General features: G+C 44.6%; 1 protein-coding gene across 1 annotated transcript in view; it reads left to right on the forward strand.

Moving 5' to 3' along the window:
- LOC146817854 (amine sulfotransferase-like) overlaps positions 1 to 14,647 on the forward strand; it is a 286,462-nt gene that overhangs the window by 13,494 nt on the left and 258,321 nt on the right. Inside the window, exon 2 of the mRNA XM_085611337.1 lies at positions 8,648 to 8,812. Coding sequence (XP_085467463.1) covers positions 8,648 to 8,812 — 165 coding nt within the window. The remainder of the gene's footprint in view (positions 1 to 8,647; positions 8,813 to 14,647) is intronic.

The raw sequence follows: 14,647 nt of genomic DNA on the forward strand, positions 1-14,647 counted from the left end.
TAAAGTTTCATAGTATGTTATGAACTGATTAGCAATCATACTAGTCTCTGTATGAAGCGCGTTATCTGTTCCCTTTATTGCCTTAATTGAGTTTTTGGCTTTTTTGTCTCCCAGATGATATGCCAGTATCCTCCCCACCTCTTCACCATATTCGTACTGCGAAGACCGAAGTTTATTATAATTTGCAGCAACCTTCTACTTTAGAAACTGACCAGCTAGAGCTCGAGCAGAAATCAGATCAAAGAAAATCGGGGTTTGCCTCGGTTAATTATTTTTAACAGCAGTGGCGTGAGATCTTTCCAGATTAACCAGTGCCACGCAGGCGGCCTTAGTTGCACCCCCTCTAGATTTGTTCTCTCGCCAAATAAACTGCTGAGTGATGCCTCTAATGTAAGCTTTCATTGAGTCCCAAAGAGTACGAAAATTAGTGGGAATAACATTGTTATGAAGAAATTCTACCAGAAGTCCTTCCATGTGTGCAATATACTGATAATCTGACAAAAAATATCAAGGAAAAGAAAAAGAGCATCCGGGTTTACTTTTCGGAGGGGTTTGAAAACTAAGAATTAAAGGATTATGATCCAATGTAATTTTAGGGCACAGCTCAATCTGAAGAATCTGAGGATGTACAGTTTTAACATTTTAACCAGCTTCCCATTTACAAATATGTTGTTGGGAGGTTTCATTCGTAGGGGCCCTCCTGCGTAAACATGCCCATAATAGAGCCTGAATTTTTAGATTTTTTGGTGCCACAGATTCAGGTGAGTTCTAGGAGGTGGTAGACTCAATGTGCGCCTTGGGGCAGTCACTGTTTGGGGTGGTGTCTCAATCTGACTCTTGTGCCACTTCGAGGTTGCTGAGGTGGGTGATACTGGAGCACTGCGGGGGACAAGGATCCTTTGCGTGAAGCTGTCACCCTCTTCTTCCTCATCACCTTCACCTCCCTCCATGATCGGAGCTGATTCCCCTCTCTCATCACCTTTAACACCACCACCTGCCACAATGATTTTACGATGCGCCTTCCAGTGGATTGTGTGATGTTTTTTCATATGGCTCGTTTGGCCTCTAGCACCATCGTGTGAACCAGGATTACCTCGAGAAGCACTTGTTTGGCAAATAGACCATATTGCAATGCTATCATTCAGCTTGCTAATCCGAAAGAAGTCCCAAACTGAGGAGGTGAACTTTTTTAGTGTGCCAATGCTTGAAGAAGAACTGGGGGTAGATGGGTGTGTCATGGGTTGCCTCTCTGCAGTACATACTTCAACTGAGGTAGTGGTGAATGCAGGTCTCAGCGGGGGCCTAGTTACAAATTTGGAAGCTGGCAGTGGCGGTGGTACCAGTGGGACAACATTGGTAGCCGGTAGAATGAGAGGGGTAATGTTTGTGTCCTTGAGCCAGTATCCATGACAATGACTGCCTTGTCATCCTCAATTTCTTCCATAATTGTAAAGCTTTCAGGAACTTTCCTTTTTCCTTGTCTCTCGTAGCATGTCTCAGGCTCAGCCAGGGTCCAAACCATGTCCAGATTATCATAAGACAGGCTTGGAGAAGATGGGGGAGTACCCTTTGTTTTTCTGGCACGAGATATGGAAGCCAATGGTTCAACAACAGGTACGTCCTGCTTAGCAGGAAGCTCAAACTCCTTTTCTGCTCCCACTTCAGGAAGATAGACTATTGCAGGCTGTGGCTCCTGTTGTCCACTGTGCTTAGTTTCCTGCTATGATTGGGTACTAATATTCTGCTGAAACATATCAAATTCAGACTTACTGCTCATTGCCAAGATTGCAGTGGCTGCCTCGGTGAAAGACATGGCCTTGGGCTTAGTTTGGGGTAGTGCCATTGATGTGGGACATCTGCTCCCAGTTTGCTCCAGAGAGGATGGTGTGGCATATACACAAAGTCTCCTTAAAAAGGTTTGTGGTGGCATGCCAGTGATGGCAATCTGCTCCTTCTTCTCCCCCTCACTGGCCACTTTCTTGCAGCATCTTTCTTTGAGGCCATCTTGGAACTGTCAGTTGGCAGTGGCACTTAGCTACACAAGCGGAAGAGACTGGAAGGCTCACATCACTTGTGGTAACACCACTTTGTACGGGCCTTCTGTCTGGCAGTACTGTTGGTGATGATTCTTGTGCACCTAAAAGCAAACAAGCAAGACAAACACTTAGTGAAATGTTACATTTTTGCAGTTTGAATTATTCATACTAGCACAGACATAATTTGGTGTGGTTACTTATTACCCTAAATATTTAGCAACAATAGTGTATCCATTTTAACGTCAAGCCACACTAATAACATACAGATGTTTGCTTTATGTGCATCTAATGGAGACACCTATGCAAGTGAGGGAGGTGCATGGGAAAATGAATTAATCCTTTAAAAAAGTAATGCTGGTGTGCACCTATGGCACGCATGGGGGTCCAGGAGGAAATGGAATATTCATTAAAACAAGAACGCTGGTGTGCGACAGTGCCCATGTGGCAGACAGGAGGTGAACTGGTCCAGGGGAAAATGAGTAATGACAATCCTTATAAAATGAATGCTGGTGTGTGGCAGGCACATATTGCAGGCTGGGGGATGAACGGGAAATGTAAAAAAAAAAGAAAAGACATTTCAAAAATCATTTAAAAGTTACCATAAATTAAAAAAATAAATATGTAAAAAAAAGTATTTGCTGGTGCACTAGGGGACTATGAGAAACCCATTCGGAGGCAAGGGGGTACAAGGGAAACATGTAAAAATTGCATGTAATATAAAACACTATTCATATATACATATACTACAATGATCCTAAAGCATATGAAACTGATATCAGGGAAACGTAAAAAACAATTAACCAAAGCAAAGAGGCATATCCCTCTCCTATCAATCTCCCCCAAAAAGTTTGGCAGTGGCAGGCTGCACAAAATGGACACCAGCAACATGGTCAACCAACAACAGCAAGCAAGGAGGCATGGCCAAAGCAAAGAACGCATGCAGGCCTATGGCAAAAGCACACTGGCTGGCTACAAAAAGGGTCACCGTCCATATGGTCAAAAAACAACAGCAAGCAAGGAGGCATGGCCCCAACAAAGAACACATGCAGGCCTTTGGCAAAAGTACACTGGCTGGCTACACAAAATAGTTGCCGTCCACGTGGTCAAACAGCAAGCCAGGAGTCAAGGACAACAAAGAACACATACAAGCCAATGGACACTGACTACACATAATGTCCCCAGCCACATGGTAAGGAGAACAAAGACAAATGGTAGCCTATGGTACACACACACACACACACACACACAGGCTGGCCAGACAAACGAGGCATAGTAACACTGAAGAAGAGACTACAATTAATTTAGCAATAGCAAAAATGAAAATTAAGTGAGCTATAGAAATGTTACAATAACACATCCTCCAAAAGCAACACATTTTATCCGACCACAATGCACTTTTTGCAGAAAAATACATGATATGCAAAACAACTAATTTTTAATTTAATCCAATACATCCCTGCCCTAACTGATGTTTTAAAACAATATATACCAAAGAAAAAGTTGCTTTATGTACCCATGCCTACTGGTTGGATGGCCCTTGCACAGACTAGGCATATACTAAAATAAATTAATGTAATTTGAGAAATAGGGAAAAATGTAGTGAACTGTGCAACCTTTTGCCTTTACAAAAGATAAAAAATTAAATGTAAAAAAATAACAAGGCCTCTACTGAAACTGCAGGCCAACCATCACAATAAAATAAAAAAATCAATAAAATATAAATAAATACTGGTGCTTGCCTTCTAACAAACTAACAACACACTTATATAAAAGTTGTTTAACTTAATTGTGATATCATAAAAACAAAGTCCTTAAATCCAATGATATATGCATCCAACAAAGAGATTGATCCTTCCACCTTGAAATCTAAGTGAAAAGTGACAGTGAGCTGGACAAAGCACTGGGAGGAGCCCACTGGACAGAGACAGGAAGTTGGAGTCTCTGGGGCATTTCCTTCATGTTGAAAAAAAAGTGAAATAAAAAAATGCTTCTCACACTGAAAAACAATGTGAACGGTCTGTTGGAGTAAAATATTAACTCCAAAATGTCTTTTAGAGGAGACTAAGGGGCTTGATAATATGCTCTATGGAATTCCAATTGAAGCCCATGTTAGATGTGAAGGACGTCTAACATGGCTTCAATCGCCTGTCTTGATAATATGCCCCCAGGTGTCTTTTTGAGTAGAGAAACAGCCCAAGATGTAGCTGAGGCCACTGGTGCTTCCCAGTGTCAAACAATGGTGCCAGAAGGCGCAGTAGTGAACTGGAAGTTTCACTAGTGGCCAGCAAATCTCGATCACCCTCGGTAGCGGCAGGCAAACCTCTTCACGCTCACCAGCATGTGCAAAACAAGGCTCACACACGCTAACGGAAAAATGTTTTTTTGCAATGCGCCATATGGCGGAATTTAGTAGCTATCAATGTTACACATGTGATGCAGATTTTCCAAATTCCACCAACTCCGTGAACAAAATTATACTTCCGCCCAGGCCTAGCTAATTACAATTTATAGTTTATAGCCCACGGATATTGAACAGGGCATTCAGCACACTACTTTTTAACTTTCTAACTAAATTGTGGAGGGCTGTCCTATTTCTAGTCCAGTATGGGAAATTTGCCTTTTCTGCGTGGCTACACCAGCTTTTCTATTTTTTTCTACACCCTTTTATTGCTGAACTTAGAACTCTGTGCCCTATGGCCCCTGTGAAACTTGCTATGCTCTCCCTTTAAACATGGTTACATTGTCTTAACCCTGACTGGCTTATTTAATGATCCTGTAAGGCCATAGTATCTTGTGTTGAAATACACCCATGGCCTGGAAAGCTAAATACCACTGGTGGATGGAAGCCACTTTTGTGCCATCAATTACAGTGGCAGAGAAAACATGGCTTCAGGTCTCCCATTTGTAGCATGGTGGCAGCAACTTGATCCCATTCCACATACCTGTCAAAATTACCCCTGTGATGGGTAGAAAAACCTCTTTTTAAGTATTGAATTAGTCACCCCGAAGTACACTTTGCTGCCCACAAGGTAGGGTGCAAAATATTTAATAGTGGAACATGCATAACATTAAAAATTACATTTATTGAGTGAGTAGGTCAAAAACAACATTGTCACTAGTTAGGTAGTAATTGGCATATATAAAAAACGAAATCTATATGATATACATGCATCTATAACTTTAAACCTGTACCAGCTACAGACACCATTCAAAGTAGTGGTGGGCGGAGTTCACAGAGTTGCATAAAAGTATGTGGAATTCTGCAGAGTTCTGCTCGGCCCTTCTCCATACGTGTGTAGCCTTCTCATATAGCCTGAACTATAATCAGTGCCACTTGGTCTGATATTCATCAGTCTGATGAGCTGCAACTTTGCAGGTTCCATATGAAAGGTGCTTAGGGCCTGGGCCAAGTCACTCAGATTCTGAGGAAGACAAGACAAATCTGACTCATCCACCATGCATCTGAGCGTCTCCAACAGTAAGCTGACATCACAGAGACTCCCCCTCCACTCATTTCTTCTGCGTCCAGGAATTGCTACTCTTCTTCCTCCTCATAGGGACCATCGGCATCCTCTGGAGACTCCTCCTCACCTGGTTCAGGGTCCTTGCAGGGGAGCACTGCCCCACATCATCTGTAGTCCTACCTGCCGCCCATTGCCAATTGTCAGGCTCTTTTGGTGCTATACCACCCGAGCTCTGATGCCTGTTCACCCGATGGCTTGACCACTGGCCTTGGTGATGGCTCTGGAGCTGTGTCAGACTGGACGATTGGGCCATGCTTAGGTGTTGGGTGATGTGATAAAGCTCTGGCAGCAGCCTCAGCACCCATAGACCTGCAGCACATCCCCTCTAATCCCATGCCTGCCAGTCCCTGGAACTAGTGCTGAACAGCCTGAGTAGTTTAACTATGAAAGTCGAGCAATGCTGTTGATGCACCTACTATTTACCACAGCCCTGATACGTACCAAGAGGCCTCACTCAAGGGAGATGGAGGGTGTGGGAATGGGTTATTGTTGGACACTTTAGGAAAACCTAGACCACTAACCTGGAGATGTATTCACTTTTGAGTCAAAAGTAACTTTTCCGGGGCTCTAGCAGCAGAGGGAGTTATTAATACTCCATGTGGTAACAAAATCCTGAATTCCTTTGCTAACAATGTATAAATACAAAGTACCCTGCAACATTTAGAAGTCCTGTAAACAGCAGCGCTACATAATTAATTTGTATATCTACCATGGCAACTCACCATACTTCTTCTAATCACAATACCCGAGCCTGGCAACTCATCCTCCTGGGGTAGACATGGAAAATTGACCTGGGGCCATAGAAGCATATTCCTGTGGTTGTGTTGACACTAGACGAAAGTTTTGGAAACTTTTGAAAACCTTTGCTCCAGCACTCCAAAGCTTCTGTGGGAACTGCTGGAAAAAGCATCCAACCAGCAGTTCCACAGCATCATATTGAATTTCAACTCCATCCCTCTCAAAGCTCCAAGCAGCATCGAAAAAATGACAAAGACCCATTCTGCTTTGGGACTTGGAAAAGTTTCATCAAAAATGTCCAAAGCTCCATAGCTTCAGCTGGACCAACCTGCTTCAAGTATCTGGTCTTTCAACGCACACCATTGGTTACAATTTCAATGACAGACCTCTCACTGAGGGTTTTTCTTCTCAAAAAGTGACAAGTTCCATTTCTGCTTTGGGACTTGAACACTTTTGAACTGTTTGATTTTCCAGGCCTTCACCAGGGCCGATCAACATATTGTGTCTGACCAGGACTCCATTGTGTTCGGCCTCAAATTGCACCCTGGTCCTGGTGTACCGCTACCAAAGACTATCATTAGTGCTTTGTGCTTTTTGGAGCTGATTCAACTTAAAACTTTAAACTTCCCCTTATTGGATTTTTGCCATTTTGGTGTTATTTTGTATATTTTATTTTCAATGTTTTTCTAATTTGTTTTTGGATGTTTATTCCTAGATGCTCTGACTTTATTACTGCTTTGTTACTGCATAAATACTGTACACATTGCCCTAAGTTAAGCCTGTCCACTCTGTGCCATAACTACTAGGTTGTTGAGCTCCGGTTAGCTTAATGACTGATAAGAGTTGTGAATATTCCTTGAGGTGGGCAGTTGCCCACCCCATAGAATAATTGCATCCACCAACACTCATTTCTATTCTGTAAAAAAATGTGCATTCGAAATAGTCTGAGGGAGTTAAAAATGAAACAAGACTAAATTCCAGTTTGGTTAGAGTTAAATAAGTATGCAGGTTTTTAATGTTATTGTATTTTATTGCAGCATTAAGAGTCCTCCAAGTGGCTAGCTCCATGTGACAGATCTCTTAAGATATTCTTTTCTTATTCAGTCTGGTTTATGGTATGATGCAGTAGTAGGTGATGGACACGACCAGTAGCAGATATGTCTTTTGTAAGTGTAAGAGGAGTAAGCTGCAGTTGGCTGTGTACTGCTGACTGTTACAGTATAAGTATTATGGTGGACCAAATGGTTATAAACAGATTGACATTATTACGTAATGACTAGATGAAAGAAATTGGATTAATGCTTTTTCTTCTCTTGGACGTATGAGAATCTTGAAAATTGTGACCAGACTATTTGAAAAACGTATGGATCTGATGTATTCTGCTACTTTTAATTTGTGAAGGTTTGCAGAATCACATAAAACAATTTTAAAACTTGTATTCACATAGTGGGGCCAAGTCTATGGTTACCACATTGGAATTTTGTTTTAAATCTGATAACAGTATGAAACATGCATGTGTGGATAATATGTGTAAACCAGAAAATAGAACTATTAGAGCACTGAATATGTCTTCGTAACTCTCTTTGCTCTCATTGAATGTCTCTGCTTTAGCAATTTTAATCATGGTAATTGTGTTGTCTCTGTAAATAACAAGGTTTTACTCTGTAACTTAGGGCCAGTGAGACATATTGGGGCAGATTTACAAGCCCCGTACGGCACATTTGCGCCGCCGTTTGCTTTTGTGAAGCAGCGTCGTTGCAAAGTCAGCGCCATGCTGCGGGGTATTTACAACGTGACACATCTAGGGAGATGCGTCACGTTGTAAAGCCCTGCGCCACATGTGGGCGTTCCGGCGCAGGAATGACTCCTAAAAGTGGCTGAGTGAAATCAACAAGATTTCACTCAGTCACTTTTACGGCCATGCCGCGTCAAAACCCTGCGCCTGCTTGAAGCAGGTGTAAGGATCGACGCAGCATATTAGGCATAGGGGCACCCCGAGCCTTGCTGGAGCTGCGTCGCGCTTGTGACGCGACTCCAGCAATGCGTCACCTTTACGGCAGCAGATGCATCACGCATCTGTCTATTCTTGCCCCATGGTGCACCGCATTGTAAATGTGGCGCATCCATGGTGGCGCAAGAGGTGTCTGCCGTGATGCAAAATAATTGGCGCATCTCTGCTGATATGCAGGGATGCGCCAGTTATTGTAAATCTGCCCCTTTGTTTTTAGATATTGTTACGGTTTCAATAAACAAAATGATATACAATACATTGAACAGGGAGGTTCAGTCTTTTAGAAAAGAGAAAGAGTTCTAATCATATTCTTTAATTTGCTTTATATTTTATCGCAGGATCTCCAATCATGGCCGAAACTGGCGATTCTTCAAACTCCTTTCTAATTCAACACAGGGGACATAACGTGATGAGGCATCTTGCAACACCAGAATACATAGATCCAATGTACGAAGATGAAATTAGGGACACTGATGTATTTCAAGTCACATATCCAAAATCTGGTGAGGGTATTCAGTCTTAATATGGTAATTTCTCATTTTCCTACTAAAAGCCTGATTTTACTGTTGCTGTAACGAAAGTGGTAAAATGTTTAATTAACTCTAACACGTCTCCTTCTCAAATTCCCTGAACTCAGCTTTTATTTGGATTTTTTATGTTCTCATTCAAACGTTGATATCTTTACTATAATATGCCAGGTCATATCTGCATAGCCACAAGTTGGATTGTATAATGATATTCTGATTAAATGTATGTTACTGCAAGATAAATTGAGTGAGTCAGTGAGTGAGTGGGCTAGTAAATGGTAACTAGTGGTGGCTTTTAAAACGGTAATTGGGCTGGGATTGCAGAACCTCAATTGCCATTGCTCCATATGGCGGCCTGCAGGTAGAAGGTAAGTACCGGGGTGTTAATTCAATATATATATATATATATATATATATATATATTTTAACTTCATTTATTGATCATCAAAGCACAGCAAATCAGTACAATCAGAGGTGCTCACTGAATAATATTGCAGTCGAGAAAGTTACCATAGCACAGAAATTAAAACATAGAGTCTGTCCTAGCTCAAAATCAGAAGGAGAACAAAAGCAGCCAGGTAGAGAGAATTTTGACGGTTAATACAATTCTCAAGGCACCCCCAGAGTCCAGCGTTTATCCAGTCGTTATCTGGTTGTAGGTATCATGCTCCCATCCAGTCTCAGTCCCCGTGTGCGAGATCCCTTGGCGAGGAGGGACTTTCACTACAGGGCGCTATACTGTATAGGAAATCCAGCTGGTGTGTGGCCTTGACCGTCTACCCGACACCTGTAGGGACTATCCCCGAATCCAACTGAGAATCAGAGGAATTTCGAATGGAGTCTCCGTATGTCCTGTAGGGACTCCAGTTGTCCTTGGGACGGGAGGAACAGGGCAGTGTGCTGGCGTAGACTTCACTATTGGTGTTGCAGTAGGCTAGACTATTCAACCAACCTTGCAAGGTGCGGGTAATCCTACTTCCCCAGTAAATAGTGATTTCTCGCTTGGCTAACAGCAAGCTAAGGGATGCGAATTTCCGAAAAGTTTTGGGGAAATTCACTGTATAACCCAAGAGTGCCACTTCCGGGTGTGGGGATGAGGGAGAGCTTAGTCATGTCACCTAGCGTTTTGTGAACTTTCTCCCAGAATGATTGTATAGTGGGGCAGGTCCAAGTGAGTTGGGCGAAATCAGCATTTCTGGCAAGTGTGCGGCCTACTCGGATCAAGTCTATGAGCTTTAGCAGGGGTAATGTTAATTCTGCGTAAGAACTTAAAATGTAGCAGTTTATGCCGCTGTTCAATGAGATGTCTTTCGTGACTGTACAGAACTTGGCCCATTGATCATCTGTGATAGGGCGACCCAGATTACCTTCCCAATCCCTACGGACCTTATCATCTATGGTCGGGATCATCTTGGAGCAAGACTTATAGAGTTTGGATATAAGGTGCACTCCGCTCTCACTTTCAATGATAAGGGAAAGAAGGGCAAACTAGTCCAGTTCCAGGGGAACCCAGGAAGCTTTGCCCGCAAAGCAGAGTGTAGCCGCTTAAGCACAAAGCTGTCCATGAAAGTGGCATCACGGAAGCGGCCATCCTCTGCTGCCGAGAAGATATGTCCGCCGGGATACAGGTCACCCAGCACAGAGATGGCAAACTGGGTCATTGTGTGTTGCACATGCTTTTCGTCTGTTATAGGAAGCCAGCGAGCGTTTGGGAGAGGAAGAGCCGAGGAGTATTGCACCTGAGTGCCTGTGTATCCATTAAGCTTATCCCATGCCCAGCTGGTAGTTGAAACAGTCTGTATATCGGTAGGGTCCTCAGGCACACCTCTAGACAGGACAGTAGCCAGTTGCTCAAGAAGAACAAAATTGGCCTCTGGGCGAAGAAATGGAATTCTGGCGTCAGGGTGGTACCATGCAAAGGCATAACTGCATTGAGCCACGAGATAATATAAGTGGAAATCTAGAACCCCCTACCCGCCCCTGTCATATGGTAAGGTGAGAACCTGCCAGCGGACGTGCGCCCAAGACCAACCTTGTGAGATGCGACCATATCTTTAAAAAGAACCTGTTCGGGAGGGGATGGGGATATTATTAAAAAGATATAAAAATTTGGGGAGAACAATCTTTTTAATAGTGGCAACTCTGCCCGCAATGGACATCGGGAGTCGCAGCAATTTCTCCACATGGGCCTCAAGCGCCCCGATTGCCTGCCCATAATTAAGGCGGATAATCTGGTCCATATCCAAGTGGACGTGTATGCCCAAATATTTGACTGAGTCCGAGCACCATTCAAGAGGGAATTCACAGGACCAGGAGGTCGTGCTGGGAGTTAAGGGAAAGATAACTGACTTGTGCCAATTGATGCCTAGACCGGAATGTTGACCAAAACGAAGAATCTCTCTAATGAGCGTTTCTGAGTTCAACTGGGGTTCTCTGACGTATAAAAAAGTATCATCAGCATCCAATGAAACCAAGAGGGGGCCAGTGTTAAATTGAAGACCTCTTTGTAGGTGTCTCTCCTGGAAATGTTGAATTGAAGGGTCCATGGCGACAATGAATAAAAGGGGTGATAAAGGGCTTACCTTGCATGTGCCGCGAGAGAGAAGGAATGGTCGGGAGAGCGTGCCATTCAGGCGAAGTCTCCCCATGGGTCGGCTGTAGAGCAGAGCCGTGGTGGCTATAAAGCCGACCGGCATACCCATGCGGCGCATGATAGACATGAAGAAAGGCCATTCGAGTGTGTCAAAGGCCTTCTCTGTGTCGAGAAGGATCGCAGCGGCAGGAACCTCGGGGTTAATCCTGTGGAGGACCGGGAACAATGTTCTAAGATTCAAAGAGGTCGATCGGTGATGGACGAAGCCGGAATGCGCAGGGGAGATAATGAATTCCATCAATTGTGAAAAGCGATTGGCAATAATTTTTGCGAGTATTTTTTAATCTAAATTAAGTAGGGACTGTGAGAAAGTGCCCCCTTTTTTGCATGGTATGCCCCCACTTTTTGCTTAATTGCTGATGTATTTTGACTGAGTGTGCCCTGTGCTCCTGCCAATCAGGTACCCAGGGCCTGTGTTCCTTCCTTAAAACTGCATTGAAGCCTAAACCCAATTGGCCTCTCTGGCCACAGGTCAGTCGCTGGTAAATGGTACCACAGGTGCCCAGGGCACTGTGACCAGGGAAGGCCTCTAAGGGCTGCAGCACTTATTGTGCCACCCTTAGAGGCCCTGTGCCCCGACACACACACACTGCCTTTGCAGGCTGAGTGTCTTGGTGCAGAACAAAACAAAGAGTCGACACGTCACACATCCCTGTGTGCCATGCCCACAAACCACTGCCCTGGCATACATCAGCCACCTCTATATCTGAGTGCCCTATGCCAGTGGTGAGGGTATGGTTGCATGAGCCCTAGTCCATTCCTGGGCCCTGTAAGTGCAGTGTTGCCATTAAGAGTATATGGTGCTGGGAGTTTGTCATTACGAACTCCCCAGCACCATGATGGCTACACTGACGACTGAGAAGTTTGGTATCAAACTTCTCAGCACATTAAACCCGCACTGATGCCAGTGTGGGATTTAATGTAAAATGCACGACAGAGGGCATCTTAGAGATGCCCCCTGAAACTCAACCAACTCCCAGCAACCTGACTGAGTGGCTGCGCAGGCTGCCACCACCAGACATCTTTCTGGACCCCTGGGTCGAGAGCATGCTGCTCTCGGGGGCCTGAAACAATGCACATCCTGGGACGAGGTGCCAAGCCTCCTGCCCCAGGATGGGCAGGGTTCACGAAGGAGAAGCTTCAAAGTCATGCCGCCTTTGTGAGCTTCTCCAGACCATTTGCTGCTTTCAGAAACTGGTCCCCACTGATTCTACCCCCCACTTTGGGCAGGAGAACTGGCGGGTAAAACAAGTGAGGAAGAGAGGTGTGCCCACCTCTGCCAACTCCACTCCAAAGGTGGGGGAGGTGAGGTGATGCACAACCTCGAGTCCCCACCATCTTGAGGATGGGGGAACCCAGCCAACCAGGGACAGGCTCCTGCCCCCCTCCCACTGGAGAGTGGCAGAATAGGGGGTGTACCTACGCCAAGGAAGGGACCCATTGGTCCCTGCCCTTTACCTACCTGTAACGCCCATACGTTTAGTATTTAGGGGCACCCTGAACCTTCCTTTCACAGATCCAGCAACCACAAGAAAAAGAAGAGAAGAAGAAGGACGAGAAGCCGTGCAGAGCTAACAAGAGGATGATAACCACTGACTTGGGCCCAGCCCTACAGGCCAGTCTCCCCCTTAAACCTGCTCCTGAAAAACCCCGGCGTGTCCAGCGGACAGCAACCTCAAAAACCCCGGAGGACCTGCCTGCCTTCACTTTCCAAGCTATTTCTCCCGTGAACACTGGATGTGTTTGAACTGCAACTTCTGGTGCCAACCAGGACCCATGAATACAGCCCACTCTGCACCCGAGCTTGAGTGGAAAAATACCACGAGGAGGTCCCCATGGCGATCCTGACCCAAGGTCCGGCAACCCCTGACCTGCCTCAAGCCTCCTGATGATGCCTGCAGCCTCAATCCAGAGGACCCCCCCTACCGCGACCAGAGCGGCTAAGAAAATCTGATGTCCCAAGGCACCCCTGCACCGTGGTGCCTAACCAACCGTCAACATCCCAACTTACCCCTCGAAGTGGTGGTCACTCCTGAAAGATCCTCGTCCCCGAGCCTGCAGTGTTTCTTTGACCCGGAGAATCTCCATTGAAATCAACAGGGCACCCGACCTCAAAACAGAACCCGGCCGCCCTAGTGCCGCTGAGGGTGCCCCTTTGGTGCTAACTTGATCCCCAACTTGCCCTGAGCTTAACCCTAGGAGCTTTGCTCCCAAAACCCTGTGGCCTGCTTGCCAGCAGCCACCAACCGGAGTACCCCTATCCTCCGTAGGATAACATTGGGCCTCAACACTCTGCACCCGGCCGCCCTGGTGCCACTGGGGGTGCAACAGCAGTGCATAACTGACTCTGGGAGACCCCTGAGTCTTGCCCCAGAACCCTAACTTCAAAGACCGAATACTTACCTCGAAACCGATAACCTGTTTTTCCTCATAGGATAACATTGACACTTTTTCTCCCAAAAAGTTTCAAAGTGTCAACTTTTGAAATACAAGAATATTATTTTTAAATCGTACAAACTACAAAAACGTAATTACTTACCTGATTAAAGTATATGTCCCAGTGCTGAATCTAGGAGTCCAGCACTGGATTACTAAAGTAACGCAAAAGTAACTTACCTGCTAAGTGAATTTTGTCCCATAGGATAACATTGGAGATTCTATGTGAAAAAGTTTGTGTCAACTTTTGAAATACAATAATATTCTTTAAAAATCGTACCTCTAACTATAACGAATGTACTCAACTGTTTTCAGGAGATGTCTCAGTGCTAAATCTAGGATCCAGCCCTGTGTTATCAAAAGTAATCTGAAAACGAATTAATTGCATTTTTCTTAAAAAGCCTATTCATTCGAATGTACTATACCTGCTAAGTGTTGCAAACTGCTTACTTAAACTGTAACGAAAATCAGTACAAGTTATACTGCAATTCTGAACTGTGTTCATACAAGTAATTTGCTACTGCAAAGTATTTAGATGCTTACCTGTACCAGGCTTTCTTGGTTCTAGAAATAAAACAACAGTATCTTTTTATACAAAAACAATTGGCCTAGAGTTCAGTTCTTGAGTGTGTGAATTCATTTGCTGACTGAGTGTGTACATCAAATGCTTAACACTGTCCTCTGATACTGCCTTCCTGCTCGACCAAGCTACCACTTTAGAG

The sequence above is a fragment of the Triturus cristatus genome, chromosome 6 (genome assembly GCF_964204655.1).
Source record: "Triturus cristatus chromosome 6, aTriCri1.1, whole genome shotgun sequence".
NCBI lineage: Eukaryota > Metazoa > Chordata > Amphibia > Caudata > Salamandridae > Triturus > Triturus cristatus.